The sequence below is a fragment of the Diplotaxodon limnothrissa genome, linkage group LG23 (assembly GCF_057381915.1).
Source record: "Diplotaxodon limnothrissa isolate DT_005_m linkage group LG23, D_limnothrissa_male_GT1.1, whole genome shotgun sequence".
Taxonomy (NCBI): domain Eukaryota; kingdom Metazoa; phylum Chordata; class Actinopteri; order Cichliformes; family Cichlidae; genus Diplotaxodon; species Diplotaxodon limnothrissa.
In genome coordinates this window covers 7,189,639-7,211,448 of record NC_140617.1, presented here as the reverse complement: position 1 = coordinate 7,211,448, position 21,810 = coordinate 7,189,639, and the positions used below count along the sequence as shown (strand labels likewise).

The following is a 21,810-nucleotide window of genomic DNA, read 5'->3' as shown; positions in this document are numbered from 1 at the left end:
CCAGAACTACTGCTATATGTTGTTTAGGATCCTCTGGGTTAGCAGCTAATGACCAAATAAGTGAGCTATGACGGCATCAGCGGGCACTAGTGCAGCCGACCTGGCAACAATGCGCGGTGGTCGCTAGGTGTCATACCTTCACTTCTTTCTTTGTCCTGGTGCGACGTTTGACGGCGGGCTTTGCAGCTGGTTTTGACTGCAGTGTTGGCCCCATGGTCTGAACAGCGCAGCAGGTAAGATGTTCAGCCGAGCTGCTTGTAGCTGTGCGGCCTCCTTCGAAGAACTACAGTAGAGAGTGTGCCGTGGTAACAACGCGTCACAGGTTAAAATGTTTATGTTTAGTTTTTTTTCCTTCGTCTTCCAGTCGGAGTTTATTTACACACCAGTGAGAACGCATACACTTTACAAACACGCACACACACACACACACCTACATATAAACGGGTATTATGAACATTATCTTCAAATTGGATTTGAAGACCATAGCTTTAGCTTTACAACTAAAATTATTTAACGACTTTACTGGAGACCACTGCAACCCCATAAGGTAATTTCTAAGGTTTTGAGTTAGCTGGTTTTAACACCTTGTAGGCCACTGAACCCCCCCAAAAGAAATAAATAAATAAAATAAATCAGCATAGGGTTCTGCTTACACTAATGCTGATCAAGTCAGCGATAGCTAGCTTCCAAATAATGACATTTGCACATGCATTCAAAAATAAAATACCTGTTTATTCACGGAAAATAGAAACAGTGCATGTATATTCTTTTCAGTATAATAATTCAGATATATATTTTTATCTACAAAAGGTTCAGGCACTTGAGAGAAGCCAGCAGACAGTTGTGCACATTCCATCGTTTGTGGCCGTTGATATTATGTACAAAACAGGCTCAGGATGGAGTGAGTTTTGCAGACAGCAGCTCCCAGAGGAGACAGAGAAAAGCCCATCATCGTGCTTCAGCTGTATTATACATCATGCAGGTCAGGAGTGTCTCCGGGTAGCAGCCAGCTGCAGCTGAAAGGACCATGGGGGCAGATGGGTAATGGAGTTCAGAGCAGAGGGGGCTTATTTCACACTTGGGATTGCTGGGGGAAGCCTCCTGGAGACAATATTAGATCAAAGACATTACTATATGGTTTATATTAGCAAAGTTTCTATAAAAGTTTCTCTACATTAGATCTTATAACATCTTTCAAAATTTGAAAGACTTATGCATGATTTTGAGGACATGGTATCTCTGATGGGACGGTGCTGTCTCTCACTGTAGCTTTCTTAATCATCCGCATTTAAATTTCTAGTTAATCTGCAGAGAGGTACAGTCTGGGGCTAAGCAGTCAGGACTTTATAAGCTTTATACATTCAGCCTTCCTAAATAAATAAAGGAATAAGATAATTCTGAACCCTGGATAAAGATGTTCATGAATTAGGAGATGCCTTATTATTAGCAAGGAGTTGATCCAAGTGTAGCAGTGCCAGCTGGGGCTTTCAGTTGTTCCTAATTCCAAGTTATAATTTACATATTTCTATATTTCTTTACTGTGTTTTTATTTGCCCGTAGCTCCACACATGATAAGCTAAATAGACTTTATAATGATGAGAAAATGCACATAAAGGCAAGACTCATAAAGCTGCATAGAGCATACAAGTAGAGTACAAGTACAAGACTGATTACAGTAAGATCGTGTCCCAATGACTCTATATCTATAGGGGAGCCAGACAAGCATTAGGCTGGATGGAAAGACTCAGGCAAGGAAAGAGAGTGTATGAGGGAAAGAACCTAAAGAACCATTGGAGAGCACAGAGGAAATGAGGCAGAGAGAAAAAGGAGAGACGGGCCAAAAGCAGGGGAGGAACCAGTGAAAGAGGAGAAGTAAAGAAAAAGTTGAAGAAAAAGAGGTACGGGCAAAAGGAAAAATAATGGTTATTGCATGAGGGAAACTGAGGAAGGCAATAAAACAAATGCATGCTAGAAGAAAAAGGGGGAATGAAGGACAGAGAGAAAGATGAAAAGTTGACAGGGCGCTCAGCCTGTTGTATCTGGCTCCAGTAGAAAGCATGCGGAGGTCTTGTCTACTGAGGCTGATGGGAAGGAGAATATGAGAAACACATTTTCCAGCAGACCCCCACCCAGCTCAAATAACAACTTTTTCTAACCCTGTGCCTTTGTACGGGAACATTTGATTTTGCATGTGTGCGCATGTGTATGCATAAATGCCAGGCTTGGCGAAGCCTAGAGGTCATCATTTATACAACAGGTCAGGTTTCATGGGCTAATCTCTCTGGTTTCACAGTCACCTTGGCACCAAGGCTGGGGTACGATTTTGTTGACTAGTGTGCTGCCGAGAGCCATTAGGGGAGCTTTTGGGTCCAGCGCTGGGCACCCGAGGAACAGGTGGAGCATGGCTACGGATCCCAGGCTTACCACTGGCTGCAGTTTTAGGGAGGCTTGGCAAGAGAAGCAGAAGACGAGAGAAGCTTAAGTGATAGGTTGTACAGATTTGTTTCAATGAATCCATCTATGTATATGTGTACATTTGCACCTGGATGGTTTTATCCAGGAAGAATCCACAGGTGGAGGCAAAGGGGTAGTGCAGGTAGAGGTGGAGATTTCTCCAATGGCAGCGAGCGCCTCCTTCAGGGCAGCATGCTTTTGGAGCACTTCAACTCGGTGCTGTTGCTGCTCTGGTGACTCATCCATCAGAGCTGAGCATTCTCCCAGAGCGTAGAGTTGGGCCAGGAGCTCAGAGCTGATGAACTCCTTAACCTACAGAGAGGGATTATAAACTACTGTGAGAAGTTAAAATGTAACTTTGTGAAGTGGTATTTTATTCTAATTCAGAAAAACGAATCTATATTCTTAATCGGTGGCAAAAAATGTTTTTTTTACCCCCTGAAAGTTTCTTTTTTCTGTTGGTCAGGATATGGATCAAGTGGAATTTCAAATTTCAAAAAAACAAAAAATGTAGAAAAAAAAGTGAAAAGGATTTGCTGCACCAAAAAAAATAAAAATAACAGTTAAAAGTGTGGTCTGGAGAGCTTACACTGTTAATCATGAGGTGCATCATGGTCTTTGGCATTAAGTCCCTGACCATCTTATAGATGATGCCCATGTAGGAATCAACCAGGTTACTAATGGTCTCCACTTGACGTTCCAGCTGGGGGTCGGAGAGGTTTTCAGGAGGTCCATTCCCCTGCTCATCCACCTTAGTAAAAAACACACAAGTTGGGACATATACATACATCTTAACACTATACAGACAACCCATTTAAGCAATAATCTACAGTGTAGTGTGCCATGCTACAGGGACTGCTGATATACCACAGCTAGTAATTTAATACAAATACAGATGTGTAAAGAGACAAAGCTTTCTTTTATATTTAGTGGCCACATCTATTCCATGTTAGTAACAAGAAGAAACACATTTGATAGGATAAGAACAAGGAGAGTTGAACACAAGGAACAAAAAAGAAGGAGTCAAGGAGGAATGGGCAGAAGAAAAAAAAAAGGGGGAGTGTGTGAGGGACGAGGAACTGCTGATTAGAAACAGACCAGAACACACACACACACACACATATTGTAGTGACATCATGGACCAAGAATGCTGTACTAAAGAGCCAACGACAGAGCGGGATGGAAGGGGTGGGGGACTTGCTTTTTCTCTTTGGCAGGGGGAGAGAAAGGGGAACATGGAGAGAGAGGGGTAAGGGGTTACAGACAGGGTTTAAGGTTAGCAAAGCCAATGAGTGCATATAACTCAAAGGTAAGGTGCAGACAGGTGCAGTTCCCCAAAGCTAAGGTCAGGACTGGGTTTAATTACGTTGAATTAGGGGTCAAAGTACTAACAGCAACTTTCTCAGGGTAGACTCCGGCCCGTAGCAGAGAAGCCTTCCAGCTGTCCAGCTCCTCCTGAGAGTTACAGGCCAACTCCAGGCATTTGTAGTCCTTATACACATTCCTGCAATTCATTACAATCCTGTCAGAAATGTCCAAAAAATATACAGCAATAACACTTTTAACTCAAGGGAGCTTTCTGCAATACGGAGTAATATACACAAAACCTTATATACGTTGTACGGGAGACTGGCCCAGTGCTTACCTTACGGTTAAGAAAATATACAGTTCGTACCAAACACATTTTCCGATGTGTTTCATGGGAACTCTGATGAACGTATACAAGACCTATTATCCATAACAGGAACTTTAACCTTTTCTTGTGAACTCTGTGTAGGTGATTAAGCCAAACATTTAGTTATAGTTGCGAACTTATCAGCTAGGGTGTAGAGTGTTTAAAAGAGAACATCAAGGCCACTTGGACGATTTCACTGTTTGTGTTCGAAATTCTTTATATACAAATATTATTTACTAAGCCTCTGACCCAATCTGTACACAAGTGAAATGTTACTGGCACAAGGATGCCTTCATGCGCTAACCCACAGACTGTATATATATCTTTATATACAGTCTTTGTGTGAAACAAACATAAGTAGCATTTTGTTTGTACAGAAAAAATAATTTCTTGTGTTTCCATAACAAACATTTAACAGTTTTATTGTTTGTCAGTCTGGGTACCGTATTATTCAGTCTGCTTTGTAAAGCAATGTGCAGTGTGTCCTGCAAATATTTCTCGTTCATGCTGATAAATTTGTTTGTAAAATCAGCCAATGGAATCTTTTAAAATTTACTTTGTTTAAATGGAGCACTGGCTGACCTGTGTCCCATTACTGCATCCTGTATAGTAATAATAAAAATATAAGTATACATCAAGTGATACACGGGTAACAGAAGCTATCAGGCTCTATGTAAACTGATGTGTGTCAGGTCTATGTTACACTTTCAAGTAGGCAACCCTCCCCGTGTAACATGTTGGACACTTGCAGATCTAAAGGGCATAAAGACAGACGCAGACACTTTCAACTAGATTAAAACACACACAGAAACATACACGGCACCGATATACACACATATAACACATACATCATTTATTGCTTCCCAAACGCAATGCTTCACACGACCTTATTCACGGCAGCTTATCTCCTTATCATCATCATCACGTATTTTTTCACCGTGATTCATACCCAAACTCAGCTTGCTCTCTGTTTGTCCTCTCACGTCCCTCTTCACATCATCTGACATCTCAACGCTTAGTAACAAAGTCAGAAACAAGTAAAGAATCTGGAGCAGGCCGTGGCCCATCTGTTAAACATTTTTCTTTAATCACTCGATTGTTTTTTTCCCCCTTTTGTTGTTCCCTTCTCACATTCAGAACACGTAGCAATTAACCTCAAAAATGTGAAGACTGTGTGTGAGAACAACAGACAGCAGAAACTGAGAAACTACACTGTGGTGACAGAGAGGTATACAGAGCGATGAAGAAATAGGCTTTTAGTTTGTGTGCTTATAACTGGGCTAGTATGGGTGAGGCTAATAAATCAGGGTGTGGTGGCTAACAGACGGGGAGCCGGGCCAACCATGACAATACTGGAGTGCTATTACACTAAGATCAGGACACTGAACATTCGTTTACACCAGTGAGCGCATAAGAAAATTGTTCTCTATGTTGATTTATCACTTACACCAACATTTGTTTTAAACGGCCTTTTTTTATGCTCTCTCCTCAGCTCACTGGGAGCTTTTTCACTAATCTGAAGGAATTTCTGCAGCGCTATGACTGCTTTAGATTTGAAGAGTTTCCTGAGGTTTTGATTACTGTCAGACAGGGACAAAGCCACACACACAAATACAGAAAGAGAAACAGAGTGAGGGCGCAGGAAAGGGGGGTAGAGGGGTTGGATTGGGGGGGGGCGCCACAGGACAGACTTTGACACATTCCTGGCCATTGGCTCTGATACTCTCTCTCTCTCTCTCTCTGCTGCTTTCTTTCTCCCCCCCAACCCTTCAAGTTCTTCCCTCTCCCTCCTTTTTGTGGTGAGTCGAGCAATTCTTTCCAAACAAGAGCAGCCTCATCTCTGATCCAAGCGCTCTGGCTTTGATTAGCTGCTTAATGAGCCTGCCGTCGGTATGCTGTGGTCTATACGCATGCTCTTTGCAAAGGCACATACACACATGTGGAAACACACACACGCACTTATGAATTCAGTTTGTGTGTCCGAATGTAGCATAGCAAAGCATTATAAACAAAGCCCACATGCTCTGGTACAATCAGCCAGGCTTTGGGTCAGCTCCAGCTCCTAAACACTCTCTCTCGCTTGCCTCTTATGTTTTCCCTTTGTCTCTCTGTCCTTCTCAATCTGTTTCACACCCATAAACTTAGCAAACCCAAAACCCAGCTCTGCCCTCAAAAGCCTGGCATATACTTAGAGAGCAAAAAAAACAAACGGCATCCGCTCCAGTACCCGCTGGATATCCCTTTTGGTTCCGGTGGCAAAGTTGAATGGAAGAGGTCGGCGGAAGGGCAAAACGCCACTCTGACATCTCCTCCCTTTCCTCCTCCAACATGTCCACCCTCGTAAAATATCACAAAAGTTTCATCGAGCAGGTGACAAGAACAGAACTCCCTTTTCTGACTCACGCATTCACTCACCAAACAGGCACATATGAAAAAGCACACGCCTCCAACCACACACAAACCTTAACTCTGTGTTGAAGATAGCAAAAACATATTTGCTGGACATGAAGCCCTTTTCCACGTCTCTGAGCTTTAAGTTGTCCAGTGGAAGCATGTACTTCTTTTCCTTCTCCTGAAAAAAGACAGAATATGAAAAGATAAAATTTTGACATTGGTATGCAGAGTAATATACGACACCATAGAGGCAATAACAGCGTTGATAGCAAAAACCACCAGAGACTAAGGCCAGTTTGCATGTGTCTGGTAGTAAATATTTCTTAGCGTGCACCTAGAGAAGAAAGTGGAGCCAAGAGACATGAACTGTAATGGGAAAAGTGTCAGAAGGCAAGGCGAAATGGAGATGTGGAACATTGTGCTAGGAGTGCATCCGAGTTCATATAAGATGATGTGTCTGACTGTCAGACTGACTCACATTAACAACTCACAAACTAGTTCAGGAGAATCAGTGGGGGAGGGGGAGAGTTGCCATAAGTCTATAGTCTGTCATCACCATGGGGACTTATGAATGACGGAGAACAGTTGGAGGAGTGGAGCGGCTAGTGTGAGGAGAACCAGACAGTATGGAGGCAGGATGCAGAAAAGTGAAGCAGGGAGGGAGGGAACGAGAGAAGTAGTATGAAAAAAAGAGGTAGAGAGGCCGGGCCACATGTGAAAGTCATTATTCAGACTCAAGCTCTAACACAACATTTCTCCTAAAGTCAAGCCCTTCCCCCTCATCTCTCTATTCTCCAGCCTGCTCTTTCTGTCTAGCCTTTGAGAAAGGGCCTTCCATAAAGCCTGGTTATAGGTACAGCCATGGATGGATGGAGAGTTCAAAGAAAACAGTGACCACCAGAGTCAGAATACCTAACGCCAGAAGAGCATTTTTTAACAATGTGTAGATTCGAATATGTGCGTTTGATCATGTGCACGAATGAAATGAGAGGCGACTATTCTGGAAGTACATTTTGGTCATCAGTCTTTCTCCCAGTGCTTCCCTGAACCCTACGACTCTCTTCCTTTGCTCCTCTTTCCTTTTTTTTTTTTTTTTTTTAACAAAGGGGCCCACTTCCTGTAACAGAGGTTGAAAAAAAATGACAGAACGCGATTGGCGCTCATACAGCAACATCTGGGATCGCTTTAGACGGAGAGGGAGGAGACCGGAGTGAGTATAGGGTGCTCCGATGGGGTAGAAATAGAAAGTAGAGATGAGAAAGAGAGGAAGCGGAGGGATAGACATGGACAGAGGGAGGTGAATTTCGCAAAAGTAGACAAGGAAATGTTGAGGAACATAGAAAGCAGGAGCGATTGTGAAGAAGAAATGGGGAGAAACTCCAGACCACTCCAAAGTTGATTCCCCCATGGGTCCCATCAACCCATATATGGCTGCTAAGTTCCTCCCTAACTCTCTCTCCTTCTCTCACTCCCCTTATTTCCTTATGCCTTCCCTGAGTGAACAGGCAGATCCCTGGCTGAATGGGTGAATGTGCCACGTCAAGACTGGATACTACATCGGGACACAGCCCTGCGGACGACCGAATCAAGGTACACTAACATGTCTGAAGGAGAGATGCCCATAGGAGTGGATGTCTGATGTGTGTGTCTTGCCCTACGACCCAGCATTGGAACCGGATAAGAAATATGAGAAAAACAGAGGAAACCTTTTGTCAACTCTCCAACGCCTCATGCAGGACTGCAAGAAAACAGCCAGAGATGGAAAAGGCAAGGCCGAACACAAACGAGAAAGGGTCCTGCTCCGTCATCCCAGTGTTCAGACTACCTGTTCAGGATCTTACTGGTGTACAGTAGTCTGCACATTGGTTAGACTGTGCAAGGAAGTGCATCAGCAGCTTATACTAATGCCATCTACAAATACACAAGAGAAGATGAAAACTGCACATAGTCTATGCTGGCAAATATAAGGTCTATTATTTTGTGATGTTTCTCGCTTGCAGATGTGCAAGTGCCTTTAAATATGCATATACTATCACACGATTTCATATCTTTAATCACTGTGACCAGCTTTATACTAAGTTGCACAATCTCTCATCCATTTTGTGGTATTTGTCAGCTTGAATTAACTGTCTTTGTTGACTAGTGAGAATAACACATGTGAAGTATAACTTGACTGTTTTTCCTGTCTTTTAGGGCTGCAAACTAAGAAGGCTACAAATCAGCTAATGAGCTGAGCTTATTTTGCGCACAGCAACTTCAGAAAAGCTCTAACCTAACTTTTTCCACAGATTGCCTCACACATTTTGCATGTGCATCTGCTTTGCAATATGATTGCTCTTGTGGTTAAAGGACATTGTGGCATTGCTTTGTATACACATTTGTGTATTTATGTGTGTGTGTCGTAATCGCAGTGGTGTCAGGGTGGTCGTGAAGGATCATACATCAGAGCTGCTGTGTCTGAAGCTATGTCCCCCCTTCCTAGAGGCTAATGGACCTGAGATAGGCCTCACATGCAAACACATAGAGGAGTGCATGTAGATTAAATGTATAGTCATGAGCCGTCTGTTTTTCTTCAGCTCCCTGGTGGAGTTCTGGCAGTTGAGGGGTGAAGGAATGTTCGTCTGTTCAATGTGCTGTGAAGATTAAACTCTGAACGGTTAAGCTGCACTTTCAGCATGAGGTCAGTGCAGGGTACATATATAATAGAATGAAGATGTAATTCGAACAGGTTAAAACTGTGTGCATGGAAGCAATCAACACAGAGATGATGAAGGGAGGGTGGCAGGGGAGTTTTGGGGGGTGAAGAGGGGGGAAGAGGGGTTTTTGGGAGTAAGACTGTGGAGTAGTTGAGAGGAGAGAGGGGGAGTCAAAAGGGGAGGTCTGCAGTGTAGAAACAGCCATGTGGGATTTCTCTGGGCAGATCTTGGAAGCTGGTGTTTGGACAAAGCTTCAGATTTTCCAGCCAGGAATGTGCACAGTCCCAGGGAGACTGCCAACCACAGAAAGGGGGAGAAAGAGAGAAAGAGGGTGAGACAGACAGAGAGAGGGAGAGAGAGAGAAAGGAGGAGTAAAAGGCAACAGAGGCAAGAGAAAGAAAGAAAAAAATAAGTGTGTGTGCGTGTTGGGGGGGGGGGGCAGCAGTCAAAGAAAAAAGTAATGTGTGGAGGTAGTGTGGGCGGGGGGTTATGAGAGCGGGAACTGTGAGCTGTGAGGGAGAAGTAGCAGGAGTTTGGCTTATGCGTCTGTGTGTATGTCTATGTGCACATAAAAAAAATCAGTAGATCTCATCTCCTGTGATACCATGGGTGACTTAAAATGCACATAAACGAGTGATAAACATGGTGATGAGGTGCAGAGATTAAACAACCATAGCAAAAATGTATAAAGATTTTTTTTTTAAATTTTAATTCTTATAGTAGCTTTAATCCATGTAGTGAAGCATACATGTCTCATTTTGATCATCAGCAGAGAACCAGCTTGCTGCTCTGATGTGGTCGACAGATGATTACTTGCCTGCAGTTGTATTACTTCTTGCCTGTGTGCAAAAAAGTCTTTGTATGACTGAGTTGATTTGCAAATGCTTAGTAAGGGAATGACAGCAAGAGGAAACCTAAAACACTGTGTGTATAATATGGATGCCTGGGGCTATGTTTGGAACACAGCGTTCAAGCAATCCAGTGTTTATCTGAAAAGTGACCATGTGTCTGTCTGAGTGAGTGTATATTTTTCTCCACTATTTGCATGTCACTTTGTTTACATCAGAGTCTGCATGTGTACTGTATACTGTATATACAACCCTGTCCACTGAGTGCGTTTGTGTGTGCATGTGTGTATGTGTGTGAGTCTCAGTTTGGCTTGGGGCAGCTCCAGCTGTGTCAGAGTGAGCCGCTCCAAATGCCTAAACTCCCAGAAGAGGAAGAAAAGGGGGGAGCAAGGGGGAAGACTGAAGGGAGAGCAGCACGAATGGGAAGGGGGGTGTCAGAGGAATGAATGGAGGAAATGGTGGGGTTCAATTACAGGTCCAGGTGGTAGGAGAGAACAGCAAGAGTTAGCTGGACAGAGAGAAGGGGGTTAAAGATGTGCTTTTAGTTGTGACTAGAATGATGTCACTGTTTGTTTAGCTTAAACCTTCAAACTATTTTAGTGTGGTTACCAAGAACAATAACTTATTTGTGGGGTTCAATTACAGGTCCAGGTGGTAGGAGAGAACAGCAAGAGTTAGCTGGACAGAGAGAAGGGGGTTAAAGATGTGCTTTTAGTTGTGACTAGAATGATGTCACTGTTTGTTTAGCTTAAACCTTCAAACTATTTTAGTGTGGTTACCAAGAACAATAACTTATTTGTAAAACAATCAACATACTGTTGCTAAAAAACACTCAATTCTCAGTCTGTCAAACAATGTCAAAGTTTCTTTATCGCGTTCACAGTCACAAATGTTAACTATCCAGCCGTAGAGTTTTCATCCAGATGTGAATGTTTACAGGTGCTTGTTTCTATCCGTAGAGAAATGCTCCAATGTGTTTCCCCTTCTCTGATCTCTTTCCCTCTACTTGCCCTTCCCTCTTCCCATGACATCAGCTGTGACAGGATGAGACTGTTGTGGTGTGTCTGCCTGTCTACACTTGCTGTGCAGACCTTCTGCTCCTGTACAGCAGGCACAGACAGGCAGACAGATGGCAGCCCCACTGACATCAGAGCAGAGGGCCACTAAGATCTCTGCCACCTACTTCTTCTTTTTTTTAAGAATGTGATCTGAACAGATGAACAATTTTACTTTGCCTCTCTAAAATGAACAATTAACACACTATTTCAAGCTTAGTTTATTTATTTAAATAAACTGATGATGGCTTAAGTGCATTTCTGTGTTTTGGACTATATAAATAAAATATTTGAAGTGTAATTCATCTTGATAATAGATATTCAATTCAGTTTGTCATTAAATAAATGTGAAGGCCTTACCTTGTCATCCTTGAACCATGAGAGGTTCTCTGCAGAAAGTATGAACCAGTATTCCTTGGCTCCACCTTTCATGATGCCAATGTTATTGATGGTCAGCCAACCCTTGCGTATGACCTGCATCAGTCAAGGGTAAGAAGCTCAGAAGGCAACACAGCAGACAATTGTTCACAGCAAGGCACAATTCACATGAAAGCATGAAAAGCAGGTCATACAATGAGAGCAGATTGTGCTGACGAAAACAAGAGTAAAAGTCAAACAGCTGACACTGGAGGAAAAAAATAACATTTGTGCGGGTTAGACATTTGTGAGATACACAGTGATGCAATCAACAAAATATTTAACTGAAAAACAGCTTGCACAGGTGTTTAAGAGAACCTAAAAGGGTAAAGACGGTCGAGCAAGCACAGAAATCAGAGCCTGGCTGTTCAAATTTGGGAGAAAACAGGAAGAGCGGTCAAAGGTGACAGACAAAGGCACTGTAAAGGAAAGATGTGTCAAGTTATAGGAAATGAGACATATTATACCAAGATAACATATACTTCCTGCAAATGTATATTTTTACAGTGGGGGAACTGTGAAAGAGAAATTATAAGATTAGCACAGACTGAACAAGAAAAAGAAAAAACACTTTCTGAGAAAGTTGCAGATGATGAAAGATGTGATTATTAAAGCTACAAGGAGCCATTTTGCTGTGTTTGCTGCAATCAGTAGCATGCCAACCCACAACCCTTAAGCTTCACCGCTGTGCACACATATTGCCAGCAGAGGCAGCAGTGAGTGAGAAGATTTAAAGAAACGGGTCTCCTACTATTAGACTTGAATGAGGCGCCACACCCTAGAGAAAAAACAGGAGATGAAGCAGCAACAGAAAGATGGAGTTAATTTTTTCATTATATGACAATTTTTGGGGATGGCGCCAACAATGACTACATTTAACAGTTAACTATTAGCAAAGCATCACTCGGGACTTTGAAAATAAAATTTTTTTTATTTACCTTTGAAGCTGTGGTTGAAATTTACTGCTGTTTAGCAAATATTAACAACACCACATATCAATGTTCCAGTTATAGTAGAAATGTGTATTTAATTATCACTGCTAAATCAAAATGTGTCACATAAATATGTCTACATATAAATCTAATAGAAAAAGACTAAAATGTCTTATTTTTGCTGTGGCACACAGATATGCTATGTGCCACAGCACATAAATTAAATGCGTTTAAAGTTTGAATTTTGTTTGTATTTTTGCAGATTCCTTGTACTGATAATAATTAATAATAATTAAGTTGTCAGGAGATTTAACTCAGACAAAAGTAAAGCTAAGGATCAATGGACTGGTTCAACTGACAAACTGTCTCAGAATGCCTTCATTTGCATTTTAGGGCTGCATGATCCCTGGTTCATTTTATTAAGCCAAGCCATTTAGACTCTCACCTGTTTTCCTCCAATCCGTGCAGCAATCTTGGTATTGGTGTGATTGTGCATCTGGGGGGAACTAAGATAAATGAAAAGCAAGTCTGATTTAATATAGTGTATAATTAACGATGCTTATTATTAGCTAGAAATCTTAAAGGTGATGTGGAGACTCACTTATTGAAGCCAACAAAGTCTTCATGTTTGGTATTTATGTAGGCTACCTGTATGTCAATAAGCAACATGACCTGGACAGTGCGAACATATGTTAACTCATGAAATAAAACAATACACAACATAAGAATGCAACTGAGTAATCCAAAACAATTCATCCCTTACACAAATATGGATTACCTGGTCTCTGCATTTAGTCTCTAGTTCTCGAATTTCAGTGGTAACAATTCTTTCTGTCTCATCTCGCAGCTTGGGAAAGGAACTGAGCTACAGAGTAAAAACAGACCACAAATGAGATATGACACAGTTACTACACCACGAAGTGTAGAAAGCAACACACAAATACATGAAACAAGAGTATTTATACCTTGTCGATACACTGGTACAGAGTGGTGGTTAGTTCCTGACTGACCATGTCAATAAATTTAACACATGGCCCTTTTAACCTCGATATCTGTTTCTTTACTATGGCTTCAAAGGCCGTGTCAGGGGTGAACAAACCCGTCCTGTAGGGAAAAAAATATAAGATGTTACAGTAGAAAAACAAAAAAAGACCAAAACAATAAAATCACTTGACACTGCTACTGTACTGAACCTGACACCATGGGTGTTTCTGATGGCATAGTTGATTTCCGTCCGCAGCTTCCCTTCATCAGACCCGATCTTAAGACATGCAAAGATGCACAGTACTTCATAAAAAACAGCACTTGGCTAAGGAGCAACTTGGTTTATCATTACACTTATTAAAGGAAATGCAGGTGCCCGAAGAACATAAACCAATCACCAAAACCATAAACATCATAATCCAAACAAATAAACAAGGCACCCATACACACACATGAAATGATGCCAATCATATATATATAAAATCTCTGTATTATTCTAGAAGCTATTTGTATATATTGAACCTATTTCTTATATTTGTAACTTTGTAATACATTGTATTATTTAATTTTGTCCAGTCTGTAACTGTTCTTATTGTGTTGGATCAACTGTAACCACATAATTTCCTTAGGAATTAATAAAGTATTTTGTTTCTGATTCTCATTCTGACACACACACACACACACACCTTGATTAGTTCATAGGGGAAACGTTCATGGAAGATTCGATTGATCTTAGCTCCTCCGGACAGGTTGACGGTGTCTACTTTGTCACCTGAGCCCTCAATCAGCTTCTCAAAGTCAACAGCAAAGCGCTGAACTAATCTAAAAGACAAACATGCAGGCTATGAAAAACACAGAAATATATATACATAGAATATGTATACACAGAATGACTGACTCACTGTAGCAATGTCTTGGTCCTTCGTGCGGGGTCATTTGGATTAAACTGCATGTAATCTTCAGCTTCTTTCTTCAATGCCAGAAGCTGGCTCTGCAGATGACTACGGAAGGCTGGCAGTGTGTCCCGAATGTGGTTTGTGAATTGCTGAAAACAAATATTGTTAGTAATAACACAAGCACATAATGTAATATTTCTCAGTTTAAAAGTTCACATATTGAACCTGGTTGAGTATTCTTTGTAAATAAGGTGTTCCCATTTTTTCAGACATGTGTTTGTAGGCTGGGTGGGACAGGAAGAACTCCTTCTCTGCCCTCAGAGCTTCCTTAATGTCCTTTTTCCCATCAATGTCCTTCTGACTACGGTTCACCACCCCTATGTAACCTGGGGAGAAGGAGTTGAAAGGGAAATTATAAAAAGGTATGTAAGGATAAGGATGACAATGTGCACTAACAGGAAGGAGAAATTACAGGCCTCTGATGTAAGATGGATTCAACTCGCATTTTCTGGAGGGTGCCTGGGAACTCTTCCCAGACCACCATTTGTTCCATTATAACTGTAGCATACAAGCAGGAAATGTGTGTGTTTCTGCAACAGCAGGGCGGATTGTGAGGGGCAGGCCAAATTGCCTATTTGGTACAGTAATAGATGTAATAGCACTAGGCTTCACATCTAATACTTCAGCTCAATGCTGCTACCGGCGGAATTATTTCAGAGGGCTTCCATGGCTAATGCATTAGTGCTGTAGGAAAAGCATGAAGCAGCCAGCACCTGGTGGTGCTTTAGCCAGTCTGTACACTGCCTGCATTGCCCAATTCCAGGCCTCTGTCTCTTCCGCTCTCTCACAGACACAAATTACAAACTTTTCTAAGCTAACAGCTGGGCTGGTGCCTATCAGTTCCCACTTGTCAGACTCTACACTTCTGGCTGATACACAAACCAACACCATCAATAATCCATTTCTTACTCTTTATCTCTTGCTGCATACATAGAATACATGCACATACACACACACACTGAATGGGAGTACAGTGATGTCACGTAAAGAGCTAAAGTTATCTTTGTGCTTGGCTGTGAGTGAGCTTGTGGCTGGTAATAAATACACAATGATTATGTCAATCCTCTCCAGAGAGTCTCTATTGCGATTTGATAGCACACTGAGCAAGAACACACACACAAGCAACACACCTCTGCGTAAAGGAAGCAACTTGTTCTCTAGTATTTGTCTGGCATTTGTTCCTTCATCCATCAGGTCCAGCTTGGTGATTACACCTATTGTGCGCAGCCCTAAAGAGAAGAGAAAAAACATGCATATTTCCATACAAATGTGAATAAGGAATATAACATCCATCCATCCATCCATCTTTTATTAACAACAGAGCATGAAATTTTTTTTCAAATGGTTAAACTGAGAAAATGTATGATTTTAAGAAAAATGAAAGTTATTTTAAATTTGATGGCAGCAACACATCAACTCAAAAGAGTTGGGACAGCAGCTTGTTAACCATTGTGTAATATCCCCTATTCATTTAACAACAGTCTATAAACATCTAGGGACTGAAGAGAGCAGCTGCTGGACTTTTGGCAGAAAATGTTGTCCCATTCTTGTCTGAAAAAGGATTCTAGGTCAACAGTCCCTGGTCTTCTTTGTTGTATTCTTCAATGTGCCAAATGTTTTCAGCGGGTGAAAACTCTGGGCTACAAAGCCATGCTGTTTTGATACATGCAGTATGCAGTTTAGTATTGTGTTACTTAAGTATGCAAGGTCTTTGTAAGGCCTTATGTAAAGAAACAATTCCAAAATTCTACCCATCTTTACTTTTAATAAGCTCTTACGCAACATCCCAACTTCTTTGGAACTGGTTTTATATTTTAATAATGTCACTATTTAAAAACAGCAGGACATTCACAGTCACGGGGCTTACCTTGAGGGTCAACATCTTTGGCCAGTTTAAGTGCATCAGAGTTGGCCAGGTCAGTGTTGGCAGGTGTGACAGCCAGGATGAGACAGTTTTCCTTACAGATGTACTGCATGATCATGTCTCGTACCTGGTACTCTATGTCTGTTGGCTGATCGCCTACAGGCACTTTGGTGATGCCAGGTAGGTCTACAAGAGTCAGGTTCAGCACTGTACACATACAAATAAACACACATGGACATAAGGTTTGTTTAAGAACTAGACCAAAAGTAAGTTAAGCGGGGCAAGTAAAACACAAGGACCTGCACAGTACCATGTGGTGAGTGGATCCGTAGGTGGATGGGAACAGGAGAGATGGCTTTATTAGATCCCGTAAGTCTGTGTGTTTCTGTCTCGATTTCCTTGCGGATCTCGTCAAAATCTGTAAACTTCTTTCCCTGACAATGTAGAAATTCACCATACTCTGGGGGAGACACAGAGCATTTGAATACATGCAGCACCTAAACAATAAGAGGCTCATAATATCATCTTAGCATTACAGTATCTTTGGAAAAACTCTGCCTAGTCCACCAAATCTATAGCTGTTCTTAAAATTAGTCAACTGGCTAACACAATAACATAGCACTAACTTTCAATATAACCAATTTTTCTTGCAACTGTTTTCTTCTAGCAGCTGTCTTAAAATACTTTGACTGTTTCTGAGAAAAAATAAAAATGCTATCCATCATGCCAATCCTCTTTTTTTTATAGAAAAGGGCAATAAAAAGCAGGACTCTATGAGGCACAGTCATCATAAGACGCCATACTGCCATCTGGTGCCAGTTTTAAAGAAATGCTACGGCATGACATCCCTATGAGCTCTCTTACCTGTGTTATCACTTAGCAGCTGGAGAATTAAAGGTCTCCGAGTAACAATTCCTGAACCCCGCGGAAGGAAGTCTCTGTTAGAGGAAAGATAAAAGAATATACACATAGATGTGCGTATTATTACTGGTGCTGATTCATCTTCCCCGCCACCACCAAACCAAATATAAAACATTAAGTTTACCATACCATATTAATAATTTTACATACTTTGCCCACAGATATGACCATTAAACTGAAAGTATTTAGGGAGTACCTTTATAGCATTAGACACAATAGCACCCAGTATTAGGTTTAGTTCAGTTGCCATACTGCTTAAAAAAGGGGTGTCACACTCACTTCAGTTCATGGACCTCATGTGTTTTGTTGGTGCTCACCTGGGCCGGACCAGTAAAGCAACTGCATAACTTTAATTTACGTTACTGTACAAATTGTCAAGATCTAGAAATCAAATTTTCAGTACATGTGTATACCTATGTAGTAAAGTGAAGATATACAAGACACTACAATTTTAACTTCCCTGGTCTTTGTAAGCCATCTGCTGGGCCAGGTTTGAGCCTGTGTTTGACAGCCCTGTCCTAAAACATCAGCAACGTTCTTGTTACCAAGACCAAGAAAATGATTAGCATTTAATCCGCTGAACCAGATGAAGAATTGAGGAATAATCAGATATGTAACCTGGATGGTATTAACCTGGCCTCTAGTAATACTGTAAAGAGACCTATGATTTTCACCACTATATGTCCTTTAAGAGACACAATAAACTGATATATAGGACTGCCTTCTTTCATCTCTATTGTTACTTCTAGGCTGCACTATTGTAATTCTGTATTGTCACTCCCCCCAAAGCCTTGAGCTGATCTAAAATTCTGCAATAAGAGTACTAACATGGACTAGAAAGAGAATTTCTCCCATATCATCTCCTTTTCACTAACGCTCTTTTAAATCCAGTTGAATTTAAAATCATATTATCCCATATTATCCAAACCAAGCACTTCTCTGTCAGACTGCAGGATTACTTGTGGTTCCTAGAGTTTCCAAAAGTAGAATGGGAGGCTGAGCCTTTACTGCTAGGCTGTTCTTCTGTGGAACCAGCTCCCAATTTAGGTTCAGTAGATAGACTTAAAGCCTCCCTTTTTGATACAGCTAACAGTTTCCACTGAATCAGCTTACCCCGAACCATCCCTTACTTTTGTTGCTATTAACTCAGGCTGCCATGGGACTTTCCATGAGGAACACAGTATTTCTTCTCCACTTCCCTTTTGTTCACTCCCAGTGTTTTTTTAATATAACTATCACATGTCATAAATTTTTCTACCCTCTCCCATAGTTTGTGCTTTGTCCTTTTTGTTTCGTGGTCTTGCTATGCTTGCCTTTTCTCTCTTTTTTCCCCTCTCAACCCCCAACAAGTCACAAAAGATAACTGCTCCTCCTTAAACGAGGTCTCTTCCTGTTAAAAAGGAGATCTTCCTTCCCACTGTTTCCAAGTGCTTGCTCACAAAGGATTGTCTCATCATTGGGGTTTTCTCTCCAATATTATAGGGTATAGCACCTTACAAAATAAAGCAGTCTGAGGTGACTGTTGCTGTCAATTGTTGCATTAAAACAGCATGGATTAGATTGGGTAATAAAGCTAAATAAAGGGTTAATTCTAGAGAAACCAAATGCACCGGGTATAAATAACACTCCCTTTCCTTTTAAAATCAGATTCAGGAAGTTTGTTTTATTACATCCTGTCTTAGTTTAAACAGCTGTTGCAGTCATTCACAAAAAGAACATACTCATGTCCAACAGGTATGTTACAAAATATCAGGACGTGAACAGCCTGCTGCTGGAATGCCACAGATTATTGCATAGACGGCCTACAGATCAGAACAATGCATAGGCCTCCTACGGCTAACAAAGCTTTACTGTCTCAGGAAGCTTGAAGACTATTGACTTAATCATCAGTTTTCCTTCCGGACAGGATAGAAGTACTTGGTCTCCTCATCACACACCAAATGCTCTCAGTTGCATTTAAACTTTACCCAGACAACACTGTTATTCATAAGCAAGCGAGGATATTTTTAGGACCTTGAAATCTGTTAAAGGGCAGAAAAAGATGAAACAAAACAAAGCTTGTTTAGCTCCACCTTGGTGAACGTAATGACTTACAAGATAACAAGAATTCTGCTTTGATTGTGTTTCAGAAGTCATATTAACTGTCACCTATTCAGTGACACCTCTCTATGAGATAAGCTGCTATACTGACTACTTACATACAGACCCTGACATGCCCGGCATCCACCACTCCAGACTAGCAACATAGCATTTAAGACTAGAGTTGGATGGATGCCATGATGTAGAAAGTATGAACACAGGCAGCTGTATTAAGTTTTCCTTTCACTTTAGGGAAATCATGCATTTCACAGGCCCAACCTTGAACAGTTTTGACAACAGAAAAAACTCACCAATTGTATTTTAATACAATTAACAAGTTATTTAAATAAAAAAAATACATATTTTCTGACAACGATGCAGGCTGTTGACGATGTTGTTGATGATAATTTGAATCAAAATTTGAATTTATCGCTTCAAAGACTTGTTACCACTGATTTTCAATCCAGTTCTCAGTATTTTCCACCTGTTTCCCTACATTGGGAATGGCTTATTGACAGCCACTTTTCCACTAAGATAATTTATGATGAAGCTGCAGTGAACAGCGGATGGATCAGCTGAAGGGGCCTATCATCTTGTTGGTGCAAAAATACTACTTATGCCTGACAATCTTCTTTGTTGTTTTTTGGAGATTCAACTAAAGAAATTGGACGAAACTGTGTGTTTTTGCAACAGGCTGTTAGCAGCAAAATACCCAAAGATACAATTTAAAGTGGATTCTTTGCTAAGTTGTCTGTTATGTGTAAACACAACACTGGTTCATTACTTAGTTGCCTTTTTGATTCTTCAGTGATTTTTAGATGTGTTAAGTTAAAAAAAGAAGACAAACAATACCTTTGAAAATAGTCAGAAATTGACAGAAAATTGGTGGGGAAAAGACAATTTTCAACAAAAGAACATTTAAAAAAAATTACAAGAAAGTCTGGCTACTTAGAAACAAAAAAATGAGCTGTGGGTCAAGATCACAGTATTTTCTGTATAATACTGTGTGTATAACAAGTATATACTGTAATATATATAAAATGATTTAAAGTACTGTATATAAAGTGTATACAGTACATTTTTTGCCATGCCAAACCCGAGTAATGTGTCCCCAGTAGTCTCACACAAACGTAGTCATTACTCCACATTAAGCTCACTGGTTTATGATCAGCCTAACTAAGTTGTGACAATTTGATTAATTAATGGTGAGTATAGCATTTGGTTCATGATGGTTCATAGATTTGGTATGACTCAAATAATCATCATCAGTTATAACATTGTAACTTCACCGTTCTTTAGTAAAGAGTGAGTCACTTAGGGGAAAGTCATGAATATGAAACTTGTTCATAATGGTTATGACTAATTTGTAAAAGATCTGTTACAAATGAAAATGCTCTCTTGGTATCAGTGGTCTCTGTTGTATAGAGATGAGTATCTTTGGTTTACCTGCCAACAAAGTTTTCCAGCACGGAGCTCTTGCCTGCGCTCTGGCCGCCCACCACAGCAATCTGGGGCAGGTGGAGGCTGCAGCTTTCCCCCACGCTGCTCAGGGCATCTCGAAGGCGGTTGACCAGCGGAATTAGATCCTCCATCCCGCGGTTGCCCATCGCAACGGGAGTAGCTACCTGTCCAGCTCCTGCCAAGCCTCTTTACCTCCGCTTCTAGTCTACACCACTTGATAAAGTAACTATCATAGTGAGTGGCTGCTGGTAACCAGAATTATTATTGCTGTTATTAAAAACTGCAAATTAGAGTTTTCTTGAAGATCGGTGTGAACTTTTAAAGATCCGCAGCTTTAAGGAGTCGTTAGTACGGTCTGGTTAGTGTGTCTGGGAACGACGATAGTGTCCACATTTGTACTCACGCCCCTCTGCTCTCCGAAAAAAGCTCTTCGAAGTCATTTTCCGTTGTTTTAAAACTCCAGCAATTCGTAACGGGAGTCGCTTTCCTTAAACTCGGGACATTTTTAATTAGTTAGTCACCGCTCACCGTGCTATGTCTGGTCTCTGTTCAGTAGAAAACGCTCTGATTTGACAGCTTACGGAACAGTTTTGTGCGCATGCGCGGTAATAAAGAAGTTTAACTCAGCAGCCCCCACCCCTTAAACAGGAGATAGACAAACTTCACAGCCAGTTATGAAGGTACCCCGAATTAAGAGAGCGCACGCGAGGATTCACTCCTCCAGCTATTTAAAATCCCACGTATCCAGTGTGGGGAGGTCTGCGCTGCTCCCCTCTCAACACTTGCAACAAGAACCAGAGTGTGCGATTCATCTACTGTAAATAACGCTGCTGCATTCTTCACCAGAGCAGGGAGCCAGCACTGTGCAGTGCAATGGAAAACAGACAAGTAAAAGAGAAAGTGAAGGCATTTAGTGGTGAAATAATGCAGTCCCATCTATGACATCTAACAGCATAGTTAGAATAGTTTCAGTACCACTCTACTACTTAAGTTTAAAGGATAAAACGTTTATTTGTGACTGCTTATGTTACACATGTACACTTTAAATGACATTGTACTGAATGGCAAAGTCAA

At 41.2% G+C, this 21,810-nt stretch overlaps 1 protein-coding gene across 3 annotated transcripts; it reads right to left on the bottom strand.

Moving 5' to 3' along the window:
• Positions 1-799: 799 nt before the first annotated feature.
• On the bottom strand, positions 800-21,304 carry dnm3a (dynamin 3a). 3 transcript variants are annotated; one of them, XM_085349021.1, is made up of 21 exons: positions 20,722-21,304; positions 17,140-17,213; positions 16,586-16,735; positions 16,279-16,482; positions 15,542-15,640; positions 14,577-14,737; positions 14,358-14,500; positions 14,142-14,277; positions 13,665-13,732; positions 13,437-13,575; positions 13,250-13,336; positions 13,073-13,143; positions 12,917-12,977; positions 12,291-12,317; positions 11,483-11,596; positions 6,592-6,701; positions 3,847-3,958; positions 3,044-3,205; positions 2,543-2,766; positions 2,298-2,447; positions 800-1,101 (listed from the first exon to the last, which is right to left on the bottom strand). In XM_085349021.1, the coding sequence occupies exons 1-21, from the start codon at positions 20,880-20,882 to the stop codon at positions 1,068-1,070; spliced, it is 2,487 nt and encodes an 828-aa protein (XP_085205147.1). In that variant the 5' UTR covers positions 20,883-21,304; the 3' UTR covers positions 800-1,067. The 3 variants fall into 3 exon arrangements, with proteins under 3 accessions (XP_085205147.1, XP_085205148.1, XP_085205149.1); XM_085349022.1 differs by lacking the exon at positions 12,291-12,317; XM_085349023.1 differs by lacking the exons at positions 800-1,101; positions 2,298-2,447 and having other exon boundaries at positions 2,711-2,766; positions 3,821-3,958.
• Between the last annotated feature and the right edge of the window lie 506 nt (positions 21,305-21,810).

Excerpts from the sequence above, each read along its gene's own strand:
- dnm3a (XM_085349021.1), bottom strand. The coding sequence starts at position 20,882 with ATGGGCAACCGCGGGATGGAGGATCTAATTCCGCTGGTCAACCGCCTT. Across the intron at positions 14,278-14,357 it reads AGGACCAAGACATTGCTACA|ATTAGTTCAGCGCTTTGCTG; the intron begins GTGAGTCAGTCA and ends TTTGTCTTTTAG. Across the intron at positions 3,959-6,591 it reads ATCTTCAACACAGAGTTAAG|GAATGTGTATAAGGACTACA; the intron begins GTTTGTGTGTGG and ends AATGAATTGCAG.